This window comes from Natrix helvetica (genome assembly GCF_964273705.1).
Source record: "Natrix helvetica genome assembly, chromosome: 1".
Taxonomy (NCBI): Eukaryota; Metazoa; Chordata; class Lepidosauria; order Squamata; family Natricidae; genus Natrix; species Natrix helvetica.
In genome coordinates this window covers 32,511,673-32,524,380 of record NC_138548.1, presented here as the reverse complement: position 1 = coordinate 32,524,380, position 12,708 = coordinate 32,511,673, and the positions used below count along the sequence as shown (strand labels likewise).

Here is a 12,708-nt window from a genome sequence, read left to right as displayed (position 1 = left end):
AGGTGAGTATAAAATAGCAATAGCATTTAGATTTATATACCACTTCATAGTGCTTTACAGCCCGTTCTAAGCAGTTTACAGAATCAGCATATTGCCCCCAACAATCTGGGTCCTCATTTTACCAACCTTGGAAGGATGGAAGACTGAGTCGACCTTGAGCCGTTTAGAATCAATTTCCTGGAGTGAGTGTGAGTTAGCTCTGCAATACTGCATTCTAACCACTACACCACCACGGATTACAGTCTAATCTGGGTATCAGCAGCCTGTGGCTCTTTGACCCCTCTCCTGCAGCTCCCTGCCGACCTAGTCACGCAACCTGCTCTCCACCCTGAGACACTGGCCCAACCCAGCCATGGCTGATGCCAACCTCGCTAACACAAGGGCTGGCAGGGTGGAAATGGGTTCCAGGAGGAGGATACAATGGAAAGCGGGCCAGGCCCGCTGCTGAGGAGAGAGCACGAACTGCGGTGGTAGTTTCCTTCTCCTGATGCGACCCCCTGGCCAGCTGCTGTGACGTTGGGAGGGCACGTGCGAGCGGCCTGCCTCGGCCAAAGTACAGCAAAGGCACACGGAGCTCGCAGGTTGACCGGCTGATGGGCTAGCGATTTTGGCGAGTGCGCTCCAGCTTTCTCCAAGCCTGATTCCTGGGGTGTGCATTTGAGCTTTGGTGGGGCCAGCCCCCTTTTCCTGCTGCCCTGCTTGGAGAAAGCCGTACCACCTTCACCAAAAGACGCTCACGCGTTAAACGGTCAACCCGCCAGCTCCACATGCCTTTGCTGCACTTTGGCTGAGCCCGGCCCCTCACTTGAGGGTATCCTTGCTCATGCATGCTCTCCCGGGCCCCTCAACATCTGGCCAGTGGGTCATGGGAGGAGGAGGAGGAAGTCACTGCCATGGCTCATGCTTGCTCCTCAATCAGCCCAGATTTGAAAAGTTGCCAAGAAGAAAGAAAAGGAGTAGCGAAGAGCCCCAAGGAGAGCTCGCTCGGCCCAGCCTCGGCTTTCCAAGAGAGCAAGAAGAGACACAAAGAGAGAGAAATGAGAATGGCTGAGAGGCAGAGAGAGAAATAGAAAGGGGGGGAGAGAAAGAGAGAGAGAAATGAGAAAATTATGGAGGGAGAGTATGAGAGAGAGGAAAAAGAAACAGATGAGAGAGAAGGTGATAGGGAGAGAGAAATGAGAAGAGACCTGGCTGATTCTTCTTGAGCTCTGCACGAAGTATCCAATGTTGACAGTGTTTACTGCAGGGGTGAAATCCAGCAGGTTCTGACAGGTTCTGAAGAACCGGTAGCGGACATTTTGAGCAGTTCTGAGAACCGGTAGCAGACATTTTGAGTAATTTGGAGAACCGGCAAATGCCATCTCTGGCTGGCCCCAGAGTGGGGTGGGAACGGAGATTTTGCCATATCCTTCCCCTGTCACGCCCACCAAGCCACAGCCACAGAACCGGTAGTAAAAAAATTGAATTTTACCACTGGTTTACTGTCCGATGTTAGTGAAGTAAGCCGTACACCTCTGTCATACCTATGTTTTTAATATATCATGAGAGCAGTGTTTAGGATGAAGATACATGACTTTATTCCCCACATCAGCTGTGATTTGAAGCTCCGATACTTTTGGCCAAGGTCAAAGCAATAACTGGATGGAAACACATTTTCCCATATGCTGCTAGACCTTGAAAACATGACTCATTTGCTTCACCATTGTAATTTGTAAAAAAAATATCTTGAAGGTATTCAGAAAAAAACAGTTTAACTCATAATCTGCGTGTTTATAGAATATAGAATTATAGGGCTGGAAGGGAACACAGAGGTCTTCTGGTCCAACCTCTTGCTTGAGGCAAGATTTGTACCTTGTGGCCTTCCAGGGTCACTGAATTATTGCCCCCAGCAATTATGGGAATTGGTTAGAATTGAATTACAGTTCCAACCAACTCTCACAATTGCTGGGAGTAATAATTCTATAATTAATCCTTAAGGCTGCCGTAGCTGGGCTTTGCACAAATAGACAAAAGCCTGCAAGAAAAGCACGGTTGATTTGTGTGTGTGTGTTTGTGTGTGTGTGTGTGTGTGTGTGTGATCAGTTTGCATTTTGAACATTAGAATCACCACTAGATCGATGGACTATATGTTCATTGATCAGGAACTACGTGGTTGGTTGCAGAGTTAGCTGCATATTTAGACTAGATGTGGCATTTTTGTCCTTCCCAAGGACCTGGGGTTTGCAGGTGTTGTTCAGTAATATTAAATGTATTATCCAGGAAGTAAGTTCCAAGCAAAGCTTATTATTAGTGTGTGTGTGTAGAACAACTCAAGGTGGCAAACGAGGTTGTGCTAAAAGAGAGCACCCCGGCCCAAAGTTATCCAGCCAGCTTTCTTGCTTAGGGGATGCCTTGAACTCAGAGACTTCTGGTTTCTAAGCCAGCACCTTAACCACTACATTGCCCTAGATTCAAATGTCAGCTTCTAGAAATGCTGATAGTTCATCAATAGGACACATGTTTTATATGCAAAGGTCCTCTGGCTTCTTTCTTCAGCTAGAAGAATCATGAGGAAATCATGGGAAAGAGCTTTTTTGCTTGAAAGTTTGAAGAGTTTTTGCTACTTGGAGTAGATTATATTACCTAGATCAGCATTTCTTAACCCTGGGATGTGTGGACTTCAACTACCAGAATTCCTAGCAAGCAATGATAATTGACTTTGATTTTTGCCTCTATTGTAATAATGGAGAACTTGTTACCTGCTGTAGACATGTTGAGCTCCATTAATCCCAGTCTATTCCAGGTAGAGAAATGTAAGCCAGCAGGAGGTAGGAATGTATGAAAGGCCACTTTCATTCCAGTAGAATTTGGAGAACAAATCAACCTATTTTAATTCTACAACTTTTTCCATATTTTAATGATATGAAACAATTCTACTCCTTGATATCAGAGATGCTATAATTAAATAACTTTCAGGGGATTATATTGTCCTTCGCATCACTCTTTTATAAATCAATATAATATTGAATATAATTGAACTGAATATTACAAGAAACCAATAGTTCCATATATCCTGTGTTCACAGCTCACCTTCATTTTATGGGAGAATAAATTATCAGTTTCATTATTTGATTAAGATCTTAGCTTTTTTAGTATTTTTAGTAATCCTTCATTAGAATAGAATTTGCATTCTGGTGTCTTGTCAAGGCTAGTTTGACTGCAGCTCACACAATCCCAATGATACTGTGTGTGTGTGTTTGTGTGTATAAATACTGAATACTTTTCATAATTTAAAAGATACATCAAAGGGTAAGAAAACAAATTTCTGAAATTGAATTAAGTGTCACAATTTCATTATTCACGGCTTTTGGCTCAAACCACCATAAATGGAAAACAATGTTTTTCATATGGTGAGAAAGCTATCTGTTGATCTTTACATTTTATGCAGTTTCAAGGATAACACATGCTTGTTTATTAAATATATATGCCAACAAATCCATATGGAGCCATGGTGGCATATAATAAAAAATGAAGCATCAGCAGCAACAATGTCCATAAAATATGGTCGACCATAAATATTAAAATAGCCAATGGATGGATCACACCTCAAAACGAAAACTACTTGAGTGTTAGAATGTTGTACAAATAGCAAAAATTCCCCCCCCCCCTTTTAAGTAGAGTTTAATGGTTGGAAGTTGTGTTTTAAAACCACCGGGGAAAATAAAAATAGAACTCTTAATTTAATTTTGTACTGTACCTTTAAAACTTTATCTTGTTGTTATTTGTTTGTTCCTCTTCCACCACAGGTAGCCTTTCCATTAACCAAGGCACATCAAGCAATGGCACATATACTACTGACTCTACAACAGCACAACAAGGGAAGGTGTTTTTCAGTTCCCTTGCTCCCAGCACTGTGGTGTACACCATCCCAAACACCAGCCAGGCAGTTGAGCCGGTGAAACAGGAAGGACTGGAAACTAGCCTTGTGTTTTCTCAAGTCATGCCCCTTGGTCAAAATGCCCAGCTTCATGCTAATCTACCTTCAGACAACTTACCCAATGGGGTCCTCCAGCCAGGAGGAGCCTCCTCCTTAGTTAACGTGACTATATCGCATAACTTTTCCCTTGGACCACCTTCCCTTTTAAATGCAGAAGAACTCAACCCAGCCATTTCTGAGAGCCCACCAATGCAATCCCCTACAACAAGCGGGCCGACTGTTGTTTCCATTAGTAATGCAAACTATGCAACCCTTCAGAACTGCTCCCTCATCAGCAGCCACGACTTGGTGTCCATATCTCCAGTGCAGCCAGCGCTAACAGGGATCGGTGGGGTAGCAAGCAATGACATTGGATCCCACTCCTCTTTGCAAGGACACCCCCATTTCACTCGAGAACAGCGACTGATCCTGCAGTCCATTCCCACTCTAAAGGAAAACTTTCTATCTGATTCAGAAAGCAGATCAGGAAGCAGTTCGGTGATGCTGGATCCCAAAACCAAATATGTTACTAGCAATATAGTTGATGCCATCTGTGAAGAAATGGGGACAGACAAGAAACAGCTGGCTAAACTCCAGACAGTACAGATGGAAGAAGATATGCAAGACCTGTAAAAAAAAAAACTTTAAGATTAATAACCTTGTATTTGCATTTCAGTAGAAAAATCTCTTCCTTTGAAGACTAGAAGCACAGCAGTGGATTTTTTCCCCCCATAGGCATACAGAAAAATAAAAAAAATGCACATTTGAAGAAGAATCCAGTTTACTAAAAGGAGGTCTTCACTAAGAATACAAAGTTGCCATGCAATGTTTGCATGAATGCTCACTTTTGTTAAGCTTGATCAAAAGAAATTATACATGGCCGGAAGGGAAATGCCAGTCAAATATGAGACGGCTTGGCTTACCCAAGTAGCTTCTTTGGACAGGGAGAGAATCAAGGTAATTTCAGAATGTTTATTAACCAATAGCTATTGGTTAGGAACAAGATTATCATTCTAAAAAGACTGGAACTAAAAGAGAAAAGACATACTGGGTTGTTTTTGTTTTTGATCTACATTCAATTTTAATGAGAGATGGTGGGCATTGAGAAATTGGTATTTCAGTTTTCAACTTTAAAGGAGTACTTTAGGTAATACCTCACAAGCTACTGTTACTTTCTTTTGCGAGCACAATTGCAAATACACTCTGGTGTGTGCGCGTATGTGTGTGTGTGTGTGTGTGTATTGTTAAAAGTTTTCCACCAGGATATCACCCTCTGCACTCTCAATCTTTATAGTTTTGGAGATGGTGCAAGTTTTCTTTGTCTTGCTTGAATCCGTAGAAGAGGGGAAGAAACCATTTTGCCACTTGAAATTATGCAACCCAGAATCCTTGGCTCTGCCACCTATGTAAATATTATTTTAATTGTGCTAATGAGAATTGTTTTTATTAGTAGGATGATTCTATTTATAATCATTGGTGTCCATTTTATCATTTTGAGATATGATGAGCAGTTTAATTTATTTTTTTTCTTTCTGTATTTTTGAACAGGAAATTATTTCTGTCTATTTTTAAAGATTTCTTTCCCCTATAAAGCTACATCAATTGATTTTCTTTCTTTCTTTTTTGGTAACAATTTGGACTAGTCTTATATTTGACTATAAGTTGCAGTTATAGGCTTTGGGACAAGCACTTGTGAAAGTGTTACTTCTGTTTTAGTTTTGGATAATTTTACAAGGTTTGAGGATGACCGCTGGTTGGTTTATTTTTTAAATCCTATGTGCCTTTCTTCCTAGTGGCCTTAATTCCTTGTTCTAACCAGCACAGCTGTTACGCAGTGAAAGAATCTGCCTAGAACAGTGGTAAATTCCTCTTTGCTGGAGGTTTTCAGACAGGTTAGTTTTCCTCCAAGGATGATTTAATTGAATGCTGTACTGAAGGGAGGGTTGGACTGTATAGATCAGGGGTGTCCAAACTTGGCAACTTTAAGACTTGTGGACTTCAACTCCCAGAATTCCCCAGCCAGCATGGCTGGCTGGGGAATTCTAGGAATTGAAGTCCACAAGTCTTAAAGTTGCTAAGTTTGGACACCCCTGGTATAGATGATCCAGAAGGTCCCTCCCCTCATATATTCTATGATTCATCCACACAGGAAAAGACAAGTCTGTCAGGCAGCAATCAAAACAGTGGTCCTAATTCCTTTACATGTGCAAGATCCCTTTGAAAACTCCATTGCTCTGATAAATAAAGGATGAGAGATAGTAGATGTGAAATAAATACAGGATACCTCTGACAGATGGTATGTTGCTTATAAATATTCAAAAGTATTTCCCTTCTTCCTCCATATTCTATCCCTCAACTTGTTAATTTGCAGTGGTTTGGAGAGCTTATGCCATCATTCATTCAGCCTTTCTGCATGTCGGAATGTGCTTACAGGTCTACGAAAAGATGGCTGCAATATACCAAACTCAAAATAAATATCTTGCTTCATCACTTTAAAGGTAGTAAGAACCCTTGAGAATCTTTTCTTTTGGGGAAATGGTTAAAGGAATTACAGATGTATGAAATATCAGAAGAAATGCTAAATCCTTCTGTATTGCTAGAAGTTAAATTTCAGATAAAACAATACTGGTAGTATTTTAAAGTATTGGATTTGGGTAAGCATCAGTGATACAACTGAATGTAGAAATCTCCTCCAACAGAGTGCTTTTTGTGATTGTGGTGGTGCATGAAAGCATTCTCCCAATCTTATTTCTAACTGGTCTCTTTTTGCAATATACCAAAGACGAGGAAGAAGGATCTGGTCAGGTTATCTCAAGAACCTCTGCAGAAATAGAACATGTCAGCAGTTGCTGTCTGTGCTGCAATTGTTATTAGATCATTAAAGGAGGGGGGGGGACACAAATTTGGAACATTATTTGGAAACAACTGTGTGCTTAGGAAAATAAGTCCTTTCCAAATCCACCATATAGCAAGAACCTGAAGGACAACAGGCTATTTGTTTTAAGTCAAGATCCTTCTTCCCTCTTGCCTTATTTAATGAGGTGAAAAAGATTGCCTTACTAGCTTTTATCCGTCTGCCTGGATTACCAGTTAGTGCAATTCCCATCAATTAAAAAATCTTACCAAAGGCTGTTAGAATGTGCATATAGTGGAAGGAAGCTTTTGCTGTATGAATGAGAACCCACAATGTAGACGTCTTCTTAAGGTGTTCAATACAGACATCATACTTGGATCTCTCATGTTTATTGCTTTTCCTGCACATAGAAAGTTTTTGATTTGGCAGAGAAATTGCTTTCCTATCAATATCTGGTTTCCAAACAGAAAATGGTATAATCTACAAGAAGCCATATCACATGCTGCACATATAAATGCTCTGTTTAAGTTGCTGAAATGTAGAGGTCCATTTTAAATGAACAAAAGAGCAAGTTGCACCCAAGATTGTCCTGACTCTGGAGAAAAGCATCTCTGGATACTTTTATTTGAGACAATAGCTGCAAAAAGGGGGGTGGGTTATGGTAGATATAATTGTTCTACTACCAGAGAGACGCTGAGCCAAGTAGTTAATTGATCATCTGTTCTGAGAGGAGTAAGTTGTCCTTCGGTATGTGATCTAAATTAATGCAATTTTGTAATTTCAGTAAACTTGTAAGAACAGTATCAAAGTTGTTGTCTAGTTTAGTACTGTACTGTTAAGTTTATTTTAAAGAGATTAACATTATTTCTCTAGTGATATAGAAAACTGCATAGTAGAATGGTGGAAGTCATGCGCCTGTAATTCAGAAAGATTATCCTTTCCACTTTAGCAGCACTTCCTGTTCAGAAATAGGTACAGTTTCCCAAGATGTAAAGGAATCTGTTTAAAGGAAAATCAGACTTATGAATTGCTGATTCCCACAACCATTTTTGAAGTGGGAAAAAGTGTTAGGTAGCAAGCCCCTTCCTTCACTGTACAAAATGTGGGGGATGGGGGTGTTGCCCACAAGATGGATATTTCATCTCAGAAATCTGTATGCACTTTCCAATTGCCACGAATGCTTCCTAGAAACGATGGTTTAAAAAAGAGGTTTGGAATTCCCAACTTGAAATAATTGTCTTGAAAAAACAGAGGATCCAGTTTCAAGACCACTAGGGTCCTCTCCAAATGTGGCATTTCTATCACATCTACCCACCTATGGGGTCGCATGCTGTTGTCAATACTATTGGGCTGAAGAGCTTCTGGTTCAGCAGTGGCACTGCAGATATACTTGCCTTGTCCCAGCTCTCTTCCTTTCCCATCTGACGTTAAGAAGCTTTGTTTTCCTGTCTTTGTAACAGGAGAGGAAGGTGACAACTGTGCAAGCACTCTTCATGGTAGTTGGTCACTTAAAAAAAACAATTTATGAACACATATTTGTGAAGTTAGAAAACTAGTCAAGAAGTATGTTTCTGCATTCCCCAGTTACTTAGCTGAAGGGGATACAAGAGCTGTTTAACCGAGAAAAATCACAGGGCTCAATGAAATGGTTTGTGGTAGTTTGGAGTTGATCATGGTGGCTATGCAAAAAGACTCTGTGGTAAATGATAAATGTCTTGGTTTCAGCCATGCACACTACTTTGTTCCGGGATAAACACTGAATCCCTTTGACTGCTTTTTATAGTTAAGGCTGGATTTCTATTTGTAACAATTACGTATCCAAAAGTGAACATCCCCTCATCTAAACCAGTGGTTCCCAACCTTTTCTTCACTATGGACCCCTTTTAAATACCTTTTGTGGCCACGGACCCCCAAGACCTGATTTAAATCACAACATTTCTTCAAACCTTTGTGGACCGCTTGTGACAACATTGCAGCCCCCAGGGGTTCTTGGACTACAGGTTGAGAATCAGTGATCTAACAGTTAGAAAACCCATTCATTCTTTTTACATGTTGATGGGCACCTAAGTAGTGGTGGGTTGCAGGCGGTACGCCCCGGTATGAGCGTATCGGTGCCTGCCCGGAGCACTGGGTACCATTCTGGTACGGTGCTCCAGAGGGCCCACCTGAGCTCCTTACCTGTATTTGAGCTCTTCGGTGCTTACGCGCACGGAGCGCATGGTGCCTGCATGATGCTCCGCCAAGCAGCTGGAGCGTCGCGGAGGCGTCGCAAGAGGTATGTACGCATGCACATGCTGCGCGTGTTCATGTGGTGCACGCCAGGCCCGTAGTGGTTGCAATGGGATCCGGAAGCCACCACTGGCCTAAATCTATCTACTATATGAGAAACTGCAAGGAATTGGGTGACATGACAAAAATTGAGCTTTGAATGATATTTTGTTCCAAATTTTCTCCAGTATAAGTTGACTTATATGAATACTGATTAATGTTGAGATATTTGCAATAGTGCAAATTCATCTAGATTCCATTCATTAAAGTCTAGATATTTTTTATTAGTGTATCATATTAAAATGTAATATTTTAATTCCCATTCAAGCTACAATCCCATACAATGTCATGGTCATCAAAAGTTACTTGGAAGAAGCGTTTCACAACTCACACGAGCATAGCGGATCTTGGCTACTCATTAAAGCAGTCTTACTTCTTTTCCAGCCTTCCAGGTAAGGCTGAATAAAATATGACACTTTTTAAGGAGTGAAAACCTAACGAGACGCCTAAATAGTCACAACATTTTGTCAGGCTTATATTGACAGAGAAAACAGTTGAGTTACTTTATTGTGTAATTTATTTTTTCTGTTATATTTTGCCCAAATGAAAAAAAAAAACTGAAAAATGTTAGAATTCTGCAACAATAGAGTTGGAAGGAGCCACTTGGGTCATCAATTCCAATCCTATGTTTAGTACAGAGACCCAGATTAAAATATCCCTAATGTCTATTCAGCCTCTGCTTTAAACTAATCCTTTCTTGATCATGGGAATCAATATTTTTTCCTACTATGAAAACAATGCAAGTTTAATATGTTCAGTAAATTGCTCATTCCCTGATCTTCCTTAGTGCCTTTCTCTAAATCTGTTCCAGTTTATCTAAATCCTTTATAAAGTGTGGTGCCCAGAACTGGAAAACATTATTTAAGATGTAGCTTAACCAATGCAAAATAGAGAAAAACTGTCAGCTCTTAGTTTGGAAACTTTCTTCTTTTGATTCAGTCTACAAGGGCCTTTTGTCTTCTTCGCAATAATATCAGACAATTGTCTGAGTGTTTATCAATTGTAATTCCAAGGTTTTTCCCCACAAATAATATCGATAATACTACACATTTGATTTCTGCTTTTGTCTTTGTTTCTATTACACTTCATTCTTTCTTTTCGGCCCATTTCTCTAACTTCTTCAGATTATTTTGAAATTTAGGATTTATTTTTTTTAGTATGTTAGCTTTTTTCTACAACCTACTGTTGTGTCATCTACAAATTTAACAAGCACCACCATCTCATCATCCATTCATACAAGTACTGAACAGTTGTGGGCCCAGTGTGAAGCCTATGGAATCCTACTCAGTTCCCTTCAGTTTAATGTGGTTTGCTAGCGAAGAATGTTAAGTTATCCTTTGATCATTATGTATATCTCATAGTAACCAGCCTTCAGTAAATGGCTATTGTCCAACTAAATACAAATAAGCAAGAATCTGTCTGTGGGAGGAATAAAGCAGCCTTTCTTTCCTGTTATCAGGGGAATGCATGTTGCTAGAGGTAGTGAAGGTTTTGAACTATGCCTAAGCTGTTTCTGCAGTTTATCACTCAGCAGTCATATCTCAAAAGGATGGATTGACATGTTTTCTAAATTTCTTGTAATATTTTAATAACTTAATTTTATACTTTTCAACTTAATCAAGAAAGAAAAGCATGTGAATATTTCATTCAGCTTGGACTGTGTCCATTTGTTGCCCACAATTGTACGCCTGGAACAAAACTTATTTTGGTAAATCAATATGGTTTTGATTGTGCCTTATGACAAAAGAAGAAAATTACATGGAATGTAGATGTTAGGAGGCAAGCGTGTTGCTGCACTGTTAAGGAAGGATGCATTGCATTTCTGGAGAGATTGTGCTTTGCTCCCAAACCAAAGAGATTGGAAAATATGTATGTATGTTGTACTGAATAGAGCAGTGTGTGTCTCAACCTTTGCAACTTTAAGATGTGGCTAGGCATTGAAGAACACATATCTTCAAGTTGTCACAGTTGAGAAACATTGGTGTAGAGGTTTGTGCCTGGAAAATTGTGTTTTTGTTTGTTTGTATTCTGAAATGTGAACTTATTTTTCTAAACAATATATTCTGAATAAACTTTATATTTATAAATGGCTTGTGTTGCTATTTTCCATGGTAAAGCAGGACATCTACTTTCTCAAAGCAGCTCTTTGTGAAATCAACTCTTATACAACAGTTTCTTCTGAGAAAAATAAGCAAGAGAAATTGTTCACCAAAAATGTTTTTATTTGTCCATTGCAGAAGAACAGTAGTATAATGTGGTGGATATCAAAAGTTATTAGATCAATTACTGCAGCATTTTTAATTGTTCTTATAGAAACATTTCTCGCAGCAGTTGTCTACTGCAAAACTCTGATATTTTCTCCTGAGCTCCTATCTATACATATGTAAACGGGCAACTACAAAAAAGAAATCAAAGATCTTGTAAGTTTGAAAACAATTCATTGTTTTCTCTGAGAAATATACAAAGTACTAATGTAATACAGAGCAATCTAACAGGAAAAGTTTCCAGCACTTTTTTAAAAATTAAAGAATCTCTATTTTTAAGAAATCATGGAACACTCTGGTCTGGATCATACTGTAGATTGTAAATTGTCATTTTCACTTAAGTTGACTGATGAGTAAAATCTCATACAAATCTCCCATAGCAACTATTTCTCTGTGTGTCAAACATGAAGGATATTTTTTTACAAAGTGGATGGGTTATGCAGAACCTCATGGGTGATTTAGTCCAGCCTCTTCATTTGCTGGGATTGACTAAATCATTCCTGACAAATGGCTATCTGACTTCTGTTTGAAAGCCTCCAGATAGAGTGGGTCTATCATTGTTCTAGCTAGCCAATCTGTTTCACTGCTTTGCAGCTTATGCCTCTTTACACTCAGCTTGGTCTTTTAAAATTTAACTTGATCTCAGCTGTCCCATTTCATCTTAGGTGGGATAATATAAAAAATACGCATGCATACATTATGGGTATAACTCCTCTTCATCTGCAAGCAAAATGTGTCCAGCTTCAACTGTTTCTCAATGGAAAGTAATTTTCAGTTCTCTTAGTCATGATAGTTCTCTGAATCTGTTCCAATTTCTTCGTGTCTCTTTTAAATTGCCCAATCCCCAAAACTGGGTAGAGTATTCGTAGTATGGCTAACCAGTGAAACATGTAATGGAATGAATACCTCCTTGCAATCTGGAAGCAATGCTTTTGTGAGTGCAGTGCCTAGACTGGATTTTCCTTTTTAGTTGCTGCTGGATTGTATACAGTGCTACGCTGGAGTCTGCTCATATCCATTTATAGGAACAGCTGATTGTTAAATTTTCAGGAATTGAGACCAGAGCTGGAACACCAATCTGTTGTTGGTAGCTTGCAGTGCTGCTACCGCAACAGCAATAAAGCTGGAGGAGCTGTTACAAATTCATTATTTTACTCTACATTTATTTTACAGCACTGATTACAATGCCCATATTCATCGGATTGGTATTCCATGATCTTTATTACCTAGAAACATAAAACTGCTTTGCTGGAAGTCCCTAGCGCAGTGCCCCCCCCCCAATATTTTGGGCACCAGGGACCAGTTCA

The 12,708-nt window shown here is 39.7% G+C and overlaps 1 protein-coding gene across 2 annotated transcripts in view; it reads left to right on the top strand.

Moving 5' to 3' along the window:
* Positions 1 to 11,218, top strand: part of LOC309385002 (homeobox protein SIX4-like) — a 29,128-nt gene extending 17,910 nt beyond the window's left edge. Inside the window, exons 3-4 of one of the 2 annotated variants that reach the window (XR_014174141.1) lie at positions 3,786 to 5,920; positions 6,064 to 11,218. Coding sequence is in view for 1 of the 2 variants with exons in the window: in XM_081939024.1 (XP_081795150.1) it covers positions 3,786 to 4,588 (803 nt within the window). In the remaining variant the exon portion in view is untranslated. Of the gene's footprint in view, positions 1 to 3,785; positions 5,965 to 6,063 lie in introns of those variants that run through there. The other variant, XM_081939024.1, reaches the window with a different exon arrangement.
* The last annotated feature ends 1,490 nt before the right edge of the window (positions 11,219 to 12,708 follow it).